We start from the raw sequence: 19,281 nt of genomic DNA on the forward strand, positions 1-19,281 counted from the left end.
TGGAAGGTGCTGTCTAAGGAGCCTTGGTGAGTTGCTGCAGTTCATCTTGTAGATGGTGCACCCTGTTGCCACTGTGCGTTGGTGGTGAAGGGAGTGACTGTTGTCAGTGGTGAATGGGGTGCCAATTAAACGGGCTGCTTTATCCTGGATGGTGTTGAGCTTCTTGAGTTTTGTTGGAGCTGCACCCATCCAGGTAAGTGGAGAGTATTCCATCGCACTCCTGACTTGTGCCTTGTAGATGGTGGACAGGCATCGGGAAGTCAGGAGGTGAGTTACTCGCCACAGAATTCCCAGCCTCTGACCTGCATTTGTAGCCACAATATTTATGTAGCTGGCCAGTTCAGTTTCTGGTCAATGGTAACCCTCAGGATGTTGATAGTGGGGGATTCAGCAATGGTAATGGCATGGCTTCTTGATGCCATACTCAGTCAAATGCTGCCTTGATTACAAGGACAGTCACTCTCACCTCACCTCTGGAGTTCAGCTCTTTTGTCCATGTTTGGACAAAGGCTGTAATGAGGTCAGGAGCTGAGTGGCCCTGCCGGAACCCAAACTGAGCATCAGTGAACAGGTTATTGCTGAGCAAGTGCCGCTTGATAGCACTATCAACAACCCCTTCCATCACTTTACTGATGATCAAGAGCAGACTTTTCTTTGACCTCCTTGTCTCGAGAGACAATGGGTAAGCGCCTGGAGGTGGTCAGTGGTTTGTGAAGCAGCGCTTGGAGTGGCTATAAAGGTCAATTCTAGAGTGACAGGCTCTTCCACAGGTGCTGCAGATAAAATTGGTTGTCGGGGCTGTTTCACAGTTGGCTCACTCCTTGCGTTTCTGTCTTTTTTCCTGCCAACTGCTAAGTCTCTTGGACTCGCCACGCTTTAGCCCCGCCTTTATGGCTGCCCGCCAGCTCTGGCGATCGTTGGCAACTGACTCCCATGACTTGTGATTAATGTCACAGGACTTCATGTCGCGTTTGCAGACATCTTTAAAGCGGAGACATGGACGGCCGGTGGGTCTGGTACCAGTGACGAGCTCGCTGTACAATGTGTCCTTGGGGATCCTGCCATCTTCCATGCAGCTCACATGGCCAAGCCATCTCAGGCGCCGCTGTAGTATGGTGTATATGCTGGGGATATTGGCCGCCTCGAGGACTTCTGTGTTGGAGATACGGTCCTGCCACCTGATGCCAAGGATTCTCCAGAGGCAGCGAAGATGGAATGAATTGAAACGTCGCTCTTGACTGACGTACGTTGTCCAGGCCTCGCTGCCATAGAGCAAGGTACTGAGGACACATGCTTGATACACTCGGACTTTAGTGTTCTGTGTCAGTGAGCCATTTTCCCACACTCTCTTGGCCAGTCTGGACATAGCAGAGGAAGCCTTTCCCATGCGCTTGTTTAATTCTGCATCGAGAGACAGGTTACTGGTGATAGTTGAGCCTAGGTAGGTGAACTCTTGAACCACTTCCAGAGTGTGGTCGCCGATATTGATGGATGGAGCATTTCTGACGTCCTGTCCCATGATGTTCATTTTCTTGAGGCTGATGGTTAGGCCAAATTCATTGCAGGCAGCCGCAAACCTGTCGATGAGTCTCTGCAGACACTCTTCAGTGTGAGATGTTAATGCAGCATCATCAGCAAAGAGGAGTTCCCTGATGAGGACTTTCCGTACTTTGGTCTTCGCTTTTAGACGGGCAAGGTTGAACAACCTGCCACCTGATCTTGTGTGGAGGAAAATTCCTTCTTCTGAAGACTTGAACGCATGTAAGAGCAGCAGGGAGAAGAAGATCTCAAACAGTGTAGGTGCAAGAACACATCCCTGTTTCACGCCACTCAGGATAGGAAAGGGGTCTGATGAGGCACTGCTATGCTGAATTGTACCTTTCATATTGTCATGGAATGAGGTGATGATACTTAGTAGCTTTGGTGGACATCCAATCTTTGCTAGTAGTCTGAAGAGACCACGTCTGCTGACGAGGTCAAAGGCTTTGGTGAGATCAATGAAAGCAATGTAGAGGGGCATCTGTTGTTCACAGCATTTCTCCTGTAGCTGGCGAAGGGAGAACATTGAGAGCAGACTGATGGGGCGGTATTTGGCCGGGTTGGATTTTTTTTTTTAGAATTAGAACATTACAGCGCAGTACAGGCCCTTCGGCCCTCGATGTTGCGCCGACCTGTGAAACCATCTGACCTACACTATTCCATTTTCATCCATATGTCTATCCAATGACCACTTAAATGCCCTTAAAGTTGGCGAGTCTACTACTGTTGCAGGCAGGGCGTTCCACGCCCTTACTACTCTCTGAGTAAAGAAACTACCTCTGACATCTGTCCTATATCTATCACCCCTCAACTTAAAGCTATGTCCCCTCGTGTTTGCCATCATCATCCGAGGAAAAAGACTCTCACTATCCACCCTATCTAACCCTCTGATTATCTTATATGTCTCTATTAAGTCACCTCTCCTCCTCCTTCTCTCCAACGATAACAACCTCAAGTCCCTCAGCCTTTCCTCGTAAGACCTTCCCTCCATACCAGGCAACATCCTAGTAAATCTCCTCTGCACCCTTTCCAAAGCTTCCACATCCTTCCTATGATGCGGTGACCAGAACTGCACGCAATACCCCAGGTGCGGCCTCACCAGAGTTTTGTACAGCTGCAGCATGACCTCGTGGCTCCGAAACTCGATCCCCCTACTAATAAAAGCTAACACACCATATGCCTTCTTAACAGCCCTATTAACCTGGGTAGCAACCTTCAGGGATTTATGCACCTGGACACCAAGATCTCTCTGTTCATCTACACTACCAAGAATCTTCCCATTAGCCCAGTACTCTGCATTCCTGTAACTCCTTCCAAAGTGAATCACCTCACACTTTTCCGCATTAAACTCCATTTGCCATCTCTCAGCCCAGCTCTGCAGCCTATCTATGTCCCTCTGTACCCTACAACATCCTTCGGCACTATCCACAACTCCACCGACCTTAGTGTCATCCGCAAATTTACTAACCCACCCTTCTACACCCTCTTCCAGGTCATTTATAAAAATGACAAACAGCAGTGGCCCCAAAACAGATCCTTGCGGTACACCACTAGTAACTAAACTCCAGGATGAACATTTGCCATCAACCACCACCCTCTGTCTTCTTTCAGCTAGCCAATTTCTGATCCAAAGCTCTAAATCACCTTCAACCCCATACTTCCGTATTTTCTGCAATAGCCTACCATGGGGAACCTTATCAAACGCCTTACTGAAATCCATATACACCACATCCACTGCTTTACCCTCATCCACCTGTTTGGTCACCTTCTCGAAAAACTCAATAAGGTTTGTGAGGCACGACCTACCCGTCACAAAACCGTGCTGACTATCGCTAATGAACTTATTCTTTTCAAGATGATTATAAATCCTGTCTCTTATAACCTTTTCCAACATTTTACCCACAACCGAAGTAAGGCTCACAGGTCTATAATTACCAGGGCTGTCTCTACTCCCCTTCTTGAACAAGGGGACAACATTTGCTATCCTCCAGTCTTCCGGCACTATTCCTGTCGACAATGACAACATAAAGATCAAGGACAAAGGCTCTGCAATCTCCTCCCTAGCTTCCCAGAGAATCCTAGGATATATCCCATCTGGCCCAGGGGACTTATCTATTTTCACACTTTCCAAAATTGCTAACACCTCCTCCTTGTGAACCTCAATCCCATCTAGCCTAGTCCAGCCTTTTGTGCACAGGACATACCTGGGCAATTTTCCACATTGCTGGGTAGATGGCAGTGTTGTAACTGTACTGGAACAGCTTTGCTAGGGGTGCAGCTAGTTCTGGAGCACAGGTCCTCAGTACTATTGCCAGAATGTTGTCCGGGCCCATAGCCTTTGCAGTATCCAGTGCCTTCAGCCGTTTCTTGATATCACATGGAGCGAATTGGCTTGGCTGAAGACTGGCATCTGTGATGCTGGGGTCCTCAGGAGGAGGCCGAGATGGATCATCCACTCAGCACTTCTGGCTGAAGATGGATGCAAATGCTTCAGCCTTCTCCTGAGGGAGCAGATTGTTTAACTTCTCAATGCAAAGATGGCACCTCTGACAGTGCTGCACTCCCTCAGTACTGCACTAGAAATGTCAGCATAGATTTTATGCTCAAGTCTCTGGAGTGTGACTTGAACATAGAATCTTCTGGCTCAAAGACAAGACTACCAACTGAGCCTTGGCTGACAACATCCACTGATATAACTTGCACACACAAAATAAATTAATTTTTCTAACATGTTTTTCTGTTTTGCAGGCAAATCCACATCATGTGAATTCAAACTGTGCTCACCATTATGACAAAGGAAAGAATTGTTGCAATGAGTGTCAAGCAGGTGAACCTCTTTATGTCATTGTCTGTAAGATTTCCTACTGTAGATATTGTCGAAGTTAGGGCATTTTCACAATATTTCTGTCTTGCACTGGCAGTGAAAAGGCAATTTCTATCAGCCCCTCCAGCACATTCCCATAATAACTCCAGTAGGAACAGAGTAGAAGTGCTGGAAAATAGGCAAGGACTCAGATACAGAGCCAAGTGGGAAATATCCTGTTTCCCTTGGGATAGGCCAACCCCTCCATGTCTCTTTCGGGAACCAGGCTGGCTGATTAATCATCAACATTGCTCTGGAACATGACAGACCACCCACTTCAGGTATTGGATTACTGAACCTGTCACTGAGAATTGACCTGTTTCCAAATATCATCACTATCCATTTTGGAGACACCTCAACTTCAAATGGTACCACTTAGCCCCCTCCTCCCTCACCAATAGTCATTTAATTGGTCTTCAGATCCTTGCTAGGTGCTCAGCCGTTACAAGTGACATGTTAAGCAGCAAAACTGACCCTAAGTTATTAGTGCATTGACGCCATCCTCCTAACCACAGCTTAGACACACACACAATACCTTATCAAACTCAGGTTTCACCACTTGAAGATCTAGAGCTTCGCCAACAACTGCATGTCTCTCTGCATCTTAATCCTAGTAATCATTGAGCCCTGAGTAAACAAGCTCATGTTCTCAAACCTGGCCTCAATGGAACACCTTCCAGCAGCTGTTATGCCAAGCCTGCAGAATTTCCTCATCCATCATCTCACAAGCAAACACTTTCATTGTGGGGGAAGGACCTAAACACAGAGCTGATATTGTACCAGGCGCCTTGATGTTCCAAATGTCCAGATCAATTATCCTGCAAGAAACTTACTCATCATCAACTGTATAATTCAGGTCTTCATGTGAGGGGTTTTGACAAAGAGATGGGCTCACTTTGAGAATGACTCCCCCTTCCAGGATATGCAGTGACACGGTGTAGGCTGGAACCTTCCCTCCCTGCAGCTGCTTTCCCTCTCTGCTGCAAATACACTTCACAGCATCGTCCTGGATCTCACACGTTGGCCAGAGGAAGCCCTTTAATTCCTTATTTTTCTTCCCAAATTACATTGACTTACACTTTTTCAAAATGGCGCACGTGCGACTCCCAGCAGGCTGATTCCTTTCCCATCTGCCAAACCCTTTTCTTCTGCATCATCAGTAAATTTTGAGATTGTGCTCTATGTGCCCAAATCCAAATCATCTGTATATACTGAGAACACAAGTGGACCCGGTAGTGTATTGCTCATTTGTTGTTCATTTGCTATGTATTGTATTGTTCATTTGAGGCCACCGTACATGCTTGGTGTAGCATGCGCAAAGTGCCACTAGAGGGAATGATAAAGTTTCAGTTTACAGCAGCAATCCAGGATGTAATGCTGTGGGTTTCTTCCCGACATTTACAATAGCAGATCTACAATGTGAGATCTGACAGACCCAGAACTAATTCCTAGGGTGCATCACTAATCCTAACCCTTCTCCAGTCTGAACCACAGCCATCTGCCCTTGCCTCATTATAAAAGCAAAATACTGCAGATGCTGGAAATCTGAAATAAAAACAAGAAACGCTGGAAATACTCAGCAGGTCAGGCAGCATCTGTGGAGAGAGAAGCAGAGTTAACGTTTCAGGTCAGTGACCATCAGAAATGGAGGCCTTTGCCTCATGTTTCCTGTCCGTCAACCAATTTTCTGTCCCTGCTGCAACATTTCCTCTCAAACCACACCAAATTCAAGAATTGATGGCAATGAGCTCCAGGTCCATCAACAAAGATGCCAAGCAGCTGTCTGCAATGGAAATGATGAAACCCATATTTTTAAATGAACAACGGAAACAAAGGTTCTAGCCAGTGATGTCATTTCATTTTGTGTGCACATTACATTAATGGTCGCAACGGGAGCCTAACAACGCGCAGAAGTCATTAAAGTAATGTGTGTTCTGCATAAAGTGAGAATTGAGTTTTGTTTGGATGAGTGGTTCGGTTTGTGGGTGTCTGGTGTTGACTGAAGGTGCGTTCCTTCTTCCCTTCAGCAAAAATGAAATCCCCAATTGTTGGACACATTTTAAACCAGGTGTATTGATAACATAGTGTACATTCCTATGCATATTGTAGAAAAGTCCCTGTCTCTCTTCCCCTTTTCATTGCTACCAGTGAAGCATGCCAGCGTCAGAGGACTCATACTGATATTAACAATGTCTATTCTTTTTTAGGCTTCTATCTCTCTGCTTCCTGTACTATGGAGAAACCTGTCGACTGCAAACCTTGTGGGGAAGGGGAGTACCTGGAGCACAATAATTCTCAGACAGAATGTTTGAAACAGATCGAGTGTGATGAAAGTTAGTATCTACTTGTGTTTTGGTCCAACACTAAGATCCATATGTTCAAAATAAAGTAGTTAACAATTGACCAGTTTGAAAATAATCACTGCATTTCAATTGTTAACTCTTTTTAAAGGGGTTTAGAAAAGGACATAGAACTGGGAAATATGAATTGCCTGCGTCTGTGTGCATACATAAGTGTCCCTATCTGCTTGTTCATGTATATATGTATGCACTCAACTCTATGAGACGATGCATCTTACACTAGACGTGCACACCTATAATACAGGACAAGTTGTCTTGCCATCGCAGTGCCGTTCAAGTTAATTTGCCTTCACATGGTATTAACCCACAGCATTAAATATAAACTAATGGCTATTCAAATTTGGTAATCACAACTAGTACAATGGACAAAGGAGTCATGGATGCTCTTATCAGCATACTCGATAAGAGAATAGCTTTTCTAACTTGTGCTTCGGGTTGTTGCTGGAAGTATGCCTTTGTTAGTTTCTTTAAAACCTCATCCTATTGATCTTATTTTCTTCCTTTGAGTTTCCAACACCATGCCTGACTGAGACCAGTCAAACAAGCTGCTGGTGTGACCATAGGTAGATGCGTAAGATTGGGACAGGGTGAATCACCCATTGATTTTCCATCCAGCTTTTGTGGAAGTGTCTTCTTTCCATTTAGTGCATTTTTTTCAGCATAAAATCATGATTGGGAAATCACAGCTTTTGGAGAGGCAGACTGCTGTCATTATTTACTTTTTAAAAATATAACAGATCCTCCTGATCCCCTTATCTTCCATCCGGTCAGATCATTCCCAGTTGGTTCACAAGTGTTTTAAAAAGGCTCCAGGCACCGTGGCATATGTCTACAAGGGCAGAAATTGGTTCCTGCCTGAATACAACAGTGATCACCACACCTAAACTGATGCACAAGGGGACCAAGCAAAATTGACTATCTTGCACCATCAGATGCGTTGGGGGCACTACAATGTGCCAGTTCTGAAAAGGGTGGAAGGGATATTGGTGTCACCTTCACAGTGAGATCAGGGTTTGTGGGGGAGGAGCAGGAGCCAGCAGCAGTCTCGATGTGAAACCAGGAGGAACATTCAGGTAAGTAAAATGTTGTAGTTGAGGCCTGAAAAGATTGACCACAATATGCTGCAGTCAGTCATGATTGACAAAACAGATGGTAGATGCTGGATTTGGGTAGGAATTGGGCCTAAGGAGGGTACTCCAACCAATTTGCTATGGAGAGCTGTCCTGGCACAGAATGAGCGTGTGCGTGCCACAGAACACATTAGGCCCTTCAGTGCCAGTTTTCTCATCTTAAAAATGCGGCAGACATTCCGATTTCTAGACTTACGATTTTCAATTGAAGAAATAATCATGAACATGTCTGGAGGGAAGCTGTGGTGGAATAGCGAGAAATCTGTCTTCAGGTGTCACCAAACATTAGGATGTTGCCCTGTCCAAAAGCTTGGAATTCAGCTAGAGATGATCAGCCATGACCTAATTGAATGGAGGAGCAGTCTTGACGGCTGAATGGCCTACTCCTGCTCCAATGTTCCTAGAAACTGAACTGGAGTAGCCATATAAATACCATGGCTACAAGAGCAGGTCAGAAACTAGGAATCCTGCGGCGAGTAACTCACCTCCTGACTCCCCAAAGCCTGTCCACCATCTACAAGGCACAAGTCAGGAGTGTGATGGAATACTCTCCACTTGCCTGGATGGGTGCAGCTCCAACAACACTCAAGAAGCTCGACACCATCCAGGACAAAGCAGCCCGCTTGATTGGTACCCCATCTTCAAACATTCAGTCCCTCCACCACCGATGCACAGTGGCAGCAGTGTGTACCATCTACAAGATGCACTGCAGCAACGCACCAAGGCTCCTTAGACAGCACCTTCCAAACCAGAGACCTCTACCAACTAGAAGGACAAGGGCAGCAAATGCATGGGAACATCACCACCTGCAAGTTCCCCTCCAAGTCACACACCATCCTGACTTGGAACTATATTGCCGTTCCTTCACTGTCACTGGGTCAAAATCCTGGAACTCCCTTCCTAACAGCACTGTGGGTGTCCCTACCTCACGTGGACTGCAGCGGTTCAAGAAGGCAGCTCATCACCACCTTCTCAAGGGCAGTTAGGGATGGGCAATAAATGCTGGCCTGGCCAGTGACGTCCACATCCCATGAATGAATTTTTAAAAATGCAGAGAGTAGAAGGTGCAGTTCTTTTGAAATTCTCCTCAGAAGTCCTTCCATATTGTAAATTTAATTTGATGCAACGGGAGCTGCCCGAGACTCGTGGAGTTGGATCTACAAGAAACTTCAATATTTTATGAAATCTCAATTTATATACAAGGTCTCTTGAGGGTTGGGTGGCAGTGAATTCTAATAGTCTGCAAATGCACTTAATATATTAAAGCAAAGAGCTCACATTCCTCAAGCAATATACTTTGCAGTTCTGACCCTGGCTCTCTGTTTTGAGTGGATAATGGGAGGAGTTAAAACAAGGATGGGTGGGGTGGATCAGTAAAAAGTCTCAACCCTGACCCCAATTTGTCTCCAACCCACCCATCTACAGTTTTAATGGAGGTGGGACAGGGCAGCCCGACCAATCGGCTCTCAGGAGGTGAATCTGTCATTGAAATCTTTTAAGGAGGCTCTGTGCCTCCAAGCTACGCGATTTTTATTTTTAGCACATGATTCGACATGTGGAAGGAGGCAAGAAGGGCTGGATAATGAGATAAATGCCTTTACAGCACTGCTTGTGGGCCAAGAGGAAAAGGAATGTTTCCTCTAGGGCCAACAGATTAACCTCTTTACACACCTTGGCTGGGATTTTATCTGAGCGATGGGAATCTCGACGTCTGGCAAAAACGCGGTGAGAACCCCATGTCGCCCCTTCTGTGGGAGGCCCGCCAAATCAAGTGCCAATTAGGCACTTAACTGGACAGCAGCGGGCCTTCCTCAGAATCAAGGACCCTGGTGACAGAAGTCCAGCTGTCTAACAGCTGCTGCCAATCAGAGGCCGGCAGCTCTTTAACTGAGCAGTGCCACTGCAGAAACGGTGGCTACTGCTGGTGGAGCACCTACCTGAGGCCTAGAAGCAGCACTGGACCCAGGCCACTGGTAGGTCAGGGCAGGAGGGGTCTTGCAGTTTGGGTGTTACAGGGGAGGGAGTGTACGGTGGTCAGCAGCAAGGACGGGATGGGGGGGTGGTGGTGACTCTCAGCAGGCACCCCTTCCCTGATGCCAGGTCCCTCGATCAGGCACTGTGCCTTTTAGCGAGGGTCCCCCACCCCCCGGAGCCAGCAAGCGACCTGCAGAGCTTTTCTTGCTAAGCTCCCCGTGCGACAACAGGCCCAACCACTGCTGGGCTAATTGGCGGGGTGAGGCCCTTAATTGAGGATTAATTGCCCACTTAAAGGCCCCAATTGGTAGGGGGGGTGGGGTTTGGTGGTGGTGGGAAGGTCGTTCACAGGCCTTTCCACCCCGGACTTTATTTTGGCTGAGGCGGGAAGATGACAGGGACTCCGCCCCCACCCCTCGTCACTATCCCACCCGATTACATGCTCTCCTCGCCTCCAAACCAAGCATAAAACTCTCCCCCTTGTGATTGGCCAAACCATCCCGGAACTCCGCCCCTGACCTCGACAATCTCCCACGCCCCCAACCCAATCTTCCCACACACCCCCACCACCCCCACCCCCCGCCCCCTTCCCCATATTTCCCTTCCTCTTTTCCGTTCCCTGGCTGGAGCGTAGTGCCACAGGCTTTCCTGCCCGACATGTAGCTGGCTTGTCAGTCAGGCTGACAACATGCAGAAAATGTTTAAAGCGTGTCTTGCTGTAAATTTCAGCCAGAAATCCTAAACCCCCAGCCGCAGCCCCTTCCTGCACCCTGTTCATGGGTAAATATCGGGGGCCACTGTGTGTCAGAGAGCCAGCGCACCAGATTTTGCTCTTAAAACTGGGATATCTCCTTTGCTGAGACACCCAGCGGAGAATTTGTGATGTTTATTGCATGTAATTGGGAAATTTGAACCTTCTTCATAGTTAGCCTGTGGCAACATGGTGTGAAATGAGAATAGTCAGCAAATTAAATTGATTTACAAAGTATGCGTGTTAACTATAAACTTAAATAAAAAGTAAGCTTTAGCTAAGGTTTACAGGGGACAGTACTTTGCTTGTTTATATTTATCATAATCACTAAGTTGTATCAAATTATTATTATTTTGCCTTTGTTTTAACCCAGATTTTCACCATATTGTAAGTGGAGTCATAGACCACAAAAATATATTAATTTGTACATCTATTGTCCGACATTTGAACTGGATATTATCGTGCACATGCCAGCATGCAGCATCCGTTGGTTACACGTGGTCACTGGTTATCATTGAGTGTGAGACTATTTTTTTTCCTTTACAGTGAAAGGATTTGAAGTACTCCATAAAGGAGATGCAGTGACTGCTACAAAGTGTGTATGTAGAGCCAATTACCACTGTTCACAGGATTGCGAATACTGTCTCAGGGACAGTCCGTGCTTCCCAGGTTTTGAAGTGAAGGAAAAAGGTGAGCAGGTGTTATGGGAACGCTGTAGGCTTAAAGAAAAAAAATTGAATTCCATGGAGGCTACTTAAAGCTGCAGTTTTTATATAAGTCAAAAAGGAAGTGATTTAATGTGGGAGTTGGGCATCGCTTTTTGAGATTGGGGTTCCAGTCCGAACATCTCAATTCACTAGCTCTTCCCCATATGGAAGGTTAGTAATTCTAGCCAAATTGTCAGACAGGGCACAAAGTGGATGAGAGGTGCTGAGCTGACAGGAGGGTAGAGTAATCAATGGGAAGTCCAGTATGAATTCATCACTCAGTACTGGCTTTATCTCCTCTGGTGCAGCGGCTCTCTTGTATTCTCACAGGATCTCCCAAAGCCAGTACTGAGTGATGAATTCATGATTAAAAAGGTCAGAGGTTTGCCCCCAAGCATACATCTCAAAGCCCCAATTTAATTGAGACATTACAATTTTCCAGATCAATTTCTGTTCTGTCCAGTTTCAAAACAGCACTCCTGAATTTTAAATTGTTCATGAGACTATTTCATCTTTAAAGATTCTGTGAATATAGGAAATCTAATAGATGCTTAATTTGTTTTTTTTAAATCAGAGAGATTAACAATTTGTGCCATTTCGACACTACATAGTGTGGAAATTAAGCACATTGCAAACAAACACCTCTTATTTGAATTTGTGGGAACTATAGCAAAGCATTACTCTCATTAAGAACATAAGAACATAGGAACAGTAGGCCATTCGGCCCCTCGAGCCTGTTTCGCTACTCAATGAGATCATGACTGGTCTGTGATCTAACTTCATATTTTCCCCATATCTTTTAATACCTCTGGCAAACAAAAATCTATCAATCTCAGTTTTAAAATTAACAATTGATCTAGCATCAATTACCTTTTGCGGAAGCGAGTTCCAAAATTCCACCACCCTTTGTGTGAAGGAGTGTTTCCTAATTTCACTCCTGAAAGGTCGGGCTCTAATTTTTTGACTATTCCCCCAGCCCTAGCGTCCCCAACTAGCAGAAATAGTTTCTCCCAATCTGCCCTATCTGCTATAAAAACAAAAAGTGCTGGAAATACTTAGCAGGTCTGGCAGCATCTGTGGAGAGAGAAGCAGAGTTAAAGTTTCAGGTCTGTGACCCTTCATCAGAACTGGCAAAGGTGAGAAAAGAAATAGGTTATAAGCAAGTGAAGGGCAGGGGTGTGGGGAGAGAACAAAGGGGAAGTTGTTTGATAGGACAGAGGGCAGGAGAGATTAAATAACAAAGCTGTCCTGGGACAAAGGCGCAAAAGGTAATTGATGCTAGATCAATTGTTAAATATGAAGTGTGTTAATGCTTGTGTTGAAAGACAAAGCATTAGTCCAGAGAGGGTGTTAATAGCAGAACAAAGAGCAGCTCTGACTACATAAAAAACAGGCACATGATTAAGAAATAAAATATTTTAAAAATGCTAGTCATGAGGCAATTTGAATATTTATAGAGCTATGCACAGAAAAATAAAGTGTGGCTAACTTATAGTGTCCACATCTTCAAATTTCAAGTTTTGTAGGTTGAGAATTTTGCTGTGTTGTGTTGCCCCTGCTCCACTGGGTTGTCATTTTGGATATTTATTCCGGATCCCTATCCAGTGACCCTGATGTCAACATACAGATGGCTCCACTGTGAGGGCAGAAATACTCACTGGCAACATATTTCCATCAGATATTTGTTAAAATCAGGAACCTCAGCTGTGCAGTAGGTCAATGAATAGGCACAGTTGTGACAGAACTAATAATGCTTTGTATCTGCTCCAGCATAAATTCCATGTAAAAAAAATTAGTTTCATTTTAAGTAAGACAATTGCACATGATTCATTTTGACCATGAAATTTTACAGTGAATAGAAATTGTTTTCTGTAACTTAATCTTAAGTGAATTTTATCTTCTCAGTGGTGATGAATAGGTTCCTCTCCTTCAGATAAGCTAGAAACGGCTGTTGACAATAACAGAAGATCAACATGTAATACAATAAATATGACATTCCTCTATCCACTATTGGGGGCGGCACAGTGGTTAGTACCGCAGCCTCACAGCTCCAGCGACCCAGGTTCGGTTCCGGGTACTGCCTGTGTGGAGTTTGCAAGTTCTCCCTGTGACCACGGGGGTTTCCGCCGGGTGCTCTGGTTTCCTCCCACCGCCAAAGACTTGCAGATTGATAGGTAAATTGGCCATTGTAAATTGCCCCCAGTGTAGGTAGGTGGTAGGGAATATGGGATTACTGTAGGATTAGTATAAATGGGTGGTTGATGGTCGGCACAGACTCAGTGGGCCGAAGGGCCTGTTTCAGTGCTGTATCTCTCTATGACTCTATGACGATGACTATCTTAGTTGGGCTGTCAACCGTTTAAAATAAATGTTAAAGTTTGTGAACATTGTGGACAATAAAGGTTGTCACACACACACATTCACAAAATACTAATCATTCATCAGCTGTTATCTGCAACTGTAATCACAAGCCCGATAAGAATAAAAGTGGGGAGTTGATCTTGACTTTGTGCAATTGTGTAAAAGGAGTGATGGCGAGTCAGCATCCCGTTTAACTTCTATCCCCATTTTTACTGGAGTACTGTGTATAGTTTTGGTCTGTGTACCTAAGGAAGGATATACTTGTCTTAGTAGGGGTGCAACAGAGGTTCATGAGATTGATTCCTGGGATGAGAGGGTTGTCCAATGAGGAGAGATTGAGTAGAATGGGCCTATATTCTCTGGTGTTTAGAAGAATGAGAGGTGACCTCATTAAAACATTAAATTTTCAGAGACGGCTTGACAGGGTGGAATGCTTAGAAGCTGTTTCCTCTGGCTGGAGAGTCTATAACGAGGGGGCAATGTTTCAGCATAGTGAGTTGATCATTTAGGACTGTGATGAGGAGAAATTTCTTCACTCTAAGGGTTGTGAATCTTTGGAATTCTCTACTCCAGAGAGCTGTAGATGTTCAGTTGTTGAGTATATTCAAGACTGAGATCAATAAATTTTTAGTCACTAAGGGAATCAATGGATTTAGGGACTGGCGGGAAAGTGGAGTTGAGGAAGAAGATAAGCCATGATTGAATAGCCGAGCGCACTCGAGGGGCCGTATGGTCTACTCCTCCTATTTCTTATGTTCTTATTGAAGTCAATTGAAATACAAATTGGGAAAGATGTAAAACATTTAAGCAACAGTGGCGCAGTGGTTAGCACCGCAGCCTCACAGCTCCAGCGACCCAAATTCAATTCTGGGTACTGCATGTGCGGAGTTTGCAAGTTCTTCCTGTGACTGTGTGGGTTTTCGCCGGGTCCTCCGGTTTCCTCCCACAGCCAAAGACTTGCAGGTTGATAGGTAAATTGGCCATTATAAATTGCCCCTAGTATAGGTAGATGGTAGGGGAAGGTGGGGATATGGTAGGAATATGGGATTAATGTAGGATTAGTATAAATGGGTGGTTGATGGTCGGCACAGACTCGGTGGGCTGAAGGGCCTGTTTCAGTGCTGTATCTCTAAATAAAAAATAAATAAATTTTTGGCTAGCATTCTGAAACTGTCAGCTTCATTCCTCAACATATTCTCTTTGGGTACAGTAGCATAGAGGTTACATTACTGACCATGAAACTACAGGATTAATGTAAAACCCATCTGGTTCACTAATGTCCTTTAGGGAAGGAAATCTGCCATCCTTACCTGGTCTGGCCAACATATGATTCCAGAGCCACAGCAATGTGGTTTATTCTTAAATGCCCTCTGAAATGGCCTAGCATGCCACTCAGTTGTATAGGGATGGGCAATAAAGGCTGGCCTTGCCAGCAACACCCACACCCTGTAAACAAATGATAAGAAAAACTAACAGTCTTCAGCCACTGATGTTCTCTTTAAAATTTTCCTTGCATTCCATTTTCTAATCGACTATTATTATCTTCCACAGCAAACAGGAAATCTGATACTAGATGTGGGCCATGTCCTCCAATGTACTTTTCAAATGAGACCTCACTTACAGTGAAGTGTAAACCGAGGACCAAGTAAGTTTTCAACTCATGTGAATCATAATGGCATGGTGTGCTAATTTACAGAGTTGAATGAGTTGTTGTTTAATATCTATTACAAAGTAGTTACAGTACAGAAACAGGCCATTTGGCCAGTAGATCCGTGCTGGTATTTATGCTCCTCACGAGCCTCCTCTACTCCTCCTCATCTGACCTCATCAACACATCCTTCTAACATATGTTGAGAAATACCTCTGTAACAGTTTATGTACTTATGTCATAGCACCTTCCTCACAACATTATAAAAAAATGAATATATCTTCAGCATGTTTCACATTATGAAAAGTATCTTTTCAAATAACTTGATACCAATTTACCTGCCTAAATCTTTACATTTCGAACAAACATAATTTATGAGGAACATTGTGACATTTGGTTTATGGGTAATGGGCTGTCATGATTCAAACGGGTTTTGCCAGTTTCTAGTGCGGATAGACTGCAAGGGGTTGGAAATTTGTTTCAAGCCTAGAATAGGTGGAGCCAGAGGCTTGAGGCTCACCCAAAATTGGACCTAAGGCCTCATCAGCATATTGCCCATCCAGACGGTTCCATGAGAGTGAAGTAGGACCACCTGCTCAAAGTATGGAATATCCCATGTGGTTTTAGATATGGAGAAGTAAGGGAAATGTCACAATTCAATTATAAAGGTAGCACTTCATGCGCTCGAGCTTCCGCAATTTGTCTGAAAGTGGTGTAATCGGCGCAAATGATTGCAGAATTTTAAATGGAAATCGCATGCAGTGCAAGTCAAGTTTCCAGAATTTTTAGTTTAAAAAACATTGTGCTAGAAGCTGGAGCTGTCCTCAAAATTGGCCACATCCATTGGGAGTTTTCACTCATTGCACTCATTCGCAGGCTTTCAAAGAGGTTCCAAAAGTTAAACTAGATCTTTTAGGCACAAGGACACTAATAGGCATGTTTTCAAAGCGTTGCACCAGCTCAAAGACTATTACACCCCAATATAACTAGCAAATAGCTCAGTATATGTTGTAAAAGTCATTTTCAGTTTTTAAAAATTGGGTAATTTACAGGTAGTGGATTGACACTCAGATTAAAAATGCTTTTTTTGTGATAAACCCATTTTCAGCTGTATTAATCAAACTGCACCAAGTTACCATACATCAAGGAATATTTGTTAAAGGAACATTTTTTTTAAATTGCATTTTACAATATTTCCCAATTGCACTGGTTCATGTCAGATTTTGCATTTGCTGATGTGCAAATATGTTTGAGCAAAAACTCGGGGAAAAAAAACTTTTCAAAACTAGTGCAATTTTGGGCCTAATTTACACTCAGATCACCAACTGTGCCCAAATTGGAAACTCTACCCCTGATCTGCATTGAGTCGGCCAACTGAGACTGGGAGCAGCTTGAGGAACATGAGACATGTCCTTGTTCTTTCCTCTGCACCTGTCAATATGTCTCAACAATACTCTGACAGCAACAATCATTCCTGCTACTGCTGCATTACTCTAAAGCATTAAGAGACTTCTATGCTATAGGTATTGGTCTGAGATGTGTCATGCTCTCCCCATGCATGGACAATATAGAGTTCCTCTCACCAATGTATCATTGCCAGTTAATGGTTAACTTTTCAAGAAAATAGTTCATATTAGTTCTCTCGCTAACATTCAGACACTTTATCAATAAAGTCATATCCCTCCCAATATGAAACCAAAGCAATGTTAAGACAATTTCTTAGGGTTGGTCTTGCACCTCTTGCCACACTGCAGTTCACAGTCAGATTGCAGACTCTTGGGGCTGGATTTTCCCCGGTTGGGTCATGATCCCGACATTGGCCTCAATTCCTGGTTGGGAACCCAGAAGTGGCCATGGTGGGACATTGGTCACGATCTTCCTGGAGGCGGCCAATTAATAAGTCACTGCAGAATCAATATGGAGGCACCCTCAGTTGCCTTCAGAGAAGTCAACAAATAAGAGGTCTGAAGCCTGTTGGGCTGGAGGGGAAACCCCTCCGCAGGAGTAGTCACAGACAGGGTTGCAGCCTTTGATCCCCACAGCCCCATCATTGGGGCATGAAGCCTCTGTCCCCTTCCCACCCCCCCACCTTCTGGTCTGTTGCTGGGAGGCTGCCTCCTCTGAGCTGGCAGCCTGCATACACAGTGAGGGGTCGCTGACGGCAGGAAAATACTTGCACCGGCGTAGAATGGCCCCTAAGTAGGGCCTCAATTGGTTGCCTGTCTCCATGGAGTAGGCCGCCGACCCTGGTCTCAGCCCAACCCTGGGATTGTCCCTCGGAAGCGGGAATGCATCAGGGAGCCGTTACCACCAGCCTCCAACCCTATCTCCATGGATATCCTAAAGGGTTAATGCTAATGCACATCTGTATGGGTTGTGCATCAAACAAAATTGGTAGTATAACTGGTCTACAAGTTTCCTGTACATCGCTACTGTTACGACACCCTCTCAGCATCAGTGGGCATTTGTTGCTGGTCAAGTGATTTTGTGAGTTGTCTCAGGACATAGTGGACTTGCCTTGGGGCAATCCTTTCACAGACTGTGCTGGTGGATGGTACCTCTGCTGTGCTATTGCATTCTGAGAATCTGTCACAATTGTACTTGCCACGACACTTCCATCAGTCTGATCACTTCCTGACTGTGTGGAAGGCACAAGATGATGATAATGTTAAAAGTTCCACATTTTGGTCTCCTTTTCTAAGTTTTCAGTTACGCCCTCACTCAGAGCAATACTTTCCTCTCAGGATTACGTTTAATAGAGAAGTAGACAACAGTTAACTGACAAGCAAAAGCCATCAGTTAGCAGTAACTGGCATTTCTTCCATCTTTAGAGTAATTCACAGTTTGCTACCATCCTGAAGTATGTCAATGATCAAGGGTTGGCTGCCTATTCCATGGAGACAGGCAAACAAATGAGGCTCAGATAATAAAGTTTTACACATTCTACATGTATAAAGCTATGGATTGCTAGTTGTTTTACTTGGTAAGTTGTGTCTAACAACTATTTGGGGTCAGTTTGATATGCTTTGGAACAAGAAAAGTTTATTTTTCACCATGTCAAAAGGATAACTGGTTACAACGTATATTCTAGGCAACCTAATTTTATCTATGGAATAAGCAGTGGTGACAGTCAAGCCTCTGCCTTGTTCGAATGCACATTTGAATCTGACACACTGTATTCTAACTGTGGCCTAGCCAATGCAAATTTGAAGCTGTATTTCCCTACATTACAACAGTGATTACACTTCAGACATATGTCATTGGCTGTGAAACACTTTGGGATATCCTGAGGTTGTAAAAGGTGCTATATAAATGGAAGTTGTTTTTCTTTATCCTGACCAATATTAATTCCTCAATCTACATCACTAAGACAAATTATCTGGTCAATATCACATTGCTGTTTGTGGGAGCTTGCTGTGCACTAATAGGTTGCCACGTTTCATACATTATAACAGTGACTACACTTCAAAAGTACTTAATTGGCTGTAAAGCACTTTGGAACATCCTGAAGTCATGAAAAGTGCTATAAAATGCAAGTCTTTTTTAATATTTGTACTGTATTTCATTTTCTACAGTTGCACAGCCCTTAGACTGAAGGAAAAAGTACCTGGTAATGCTACCTCTGATGCTGTGTGCATCAATGTTGGTGCATCAGCATCACCCAGTTCAGGTAAAGTGGATTCAAGATTTATGTGACACAATTATAAATACCCTTGGGAGTTCTGTATTGTAATATTTACCTTGAGCCTTCATTGATCTCACTTATCTATACCAAAACAATCTTCTGAGTCAAGAACAGAAAATGCTCTGGAACACACTCAGCTGGTCAGGCAGCATCTGCGACGGGAGGGACAGAGTTAACCTTTCATCAGAACAATTCTGAGATTTCTGCCATGTTGCCTTTACCATTTAAACTTTACAAGTCGTTCAATCATTGAAGAAATTTCC

At 44.3% G+C, this 19,281-nt stretch overlaps 1 protein-coding gene across 1 annotated transcript in view; it reads left to right on the forward strand.

Moving 5' to 3' along the window:
* Positions 1–19,281, forward strand: part of LOC137379133 (uncharacterized) — a 56,835-nt gene that overhangs the window by 20,380 nt on the left and 17,174 nt on the right. The window contains exons 2-6 of the mRNA XM_068049850.1: positions 4,288–4,366; positions 6,610–6,735; positions 11,164–11,307; positions 15,237–15,330; positions 18,909–19,003. Coding sequence (XP_067905951.1) covers positions 4,288–4,366; positions 6,610–6,735; positions 11,164–11,307; positions 15,237–15,330; positions 18,909–19,003 — 538 coding nt within the window. The remainder of the gene's footprint in view (positions 1–4,287; positions 4,367–6,609; positions 6,736–11,163; positions 11,308–15,236; positions 15,331–18,908; positions 19,004–19,281) is intronic.

This window comes from Heterodontus francisci, chromosome 2 (assembly GCF_036365525.1).
Source record: "Heterodontus francisci isolate sHetFra1 chromosome 2, sHetFra1.hap1, whole genome shotgun sequence".
NCBI lineage: Eukaryota > Metazoa > Chordata > Chondrichthyes > Heterodontiformes > Heterodontidae > Heterodontus > Heterodontus francisci.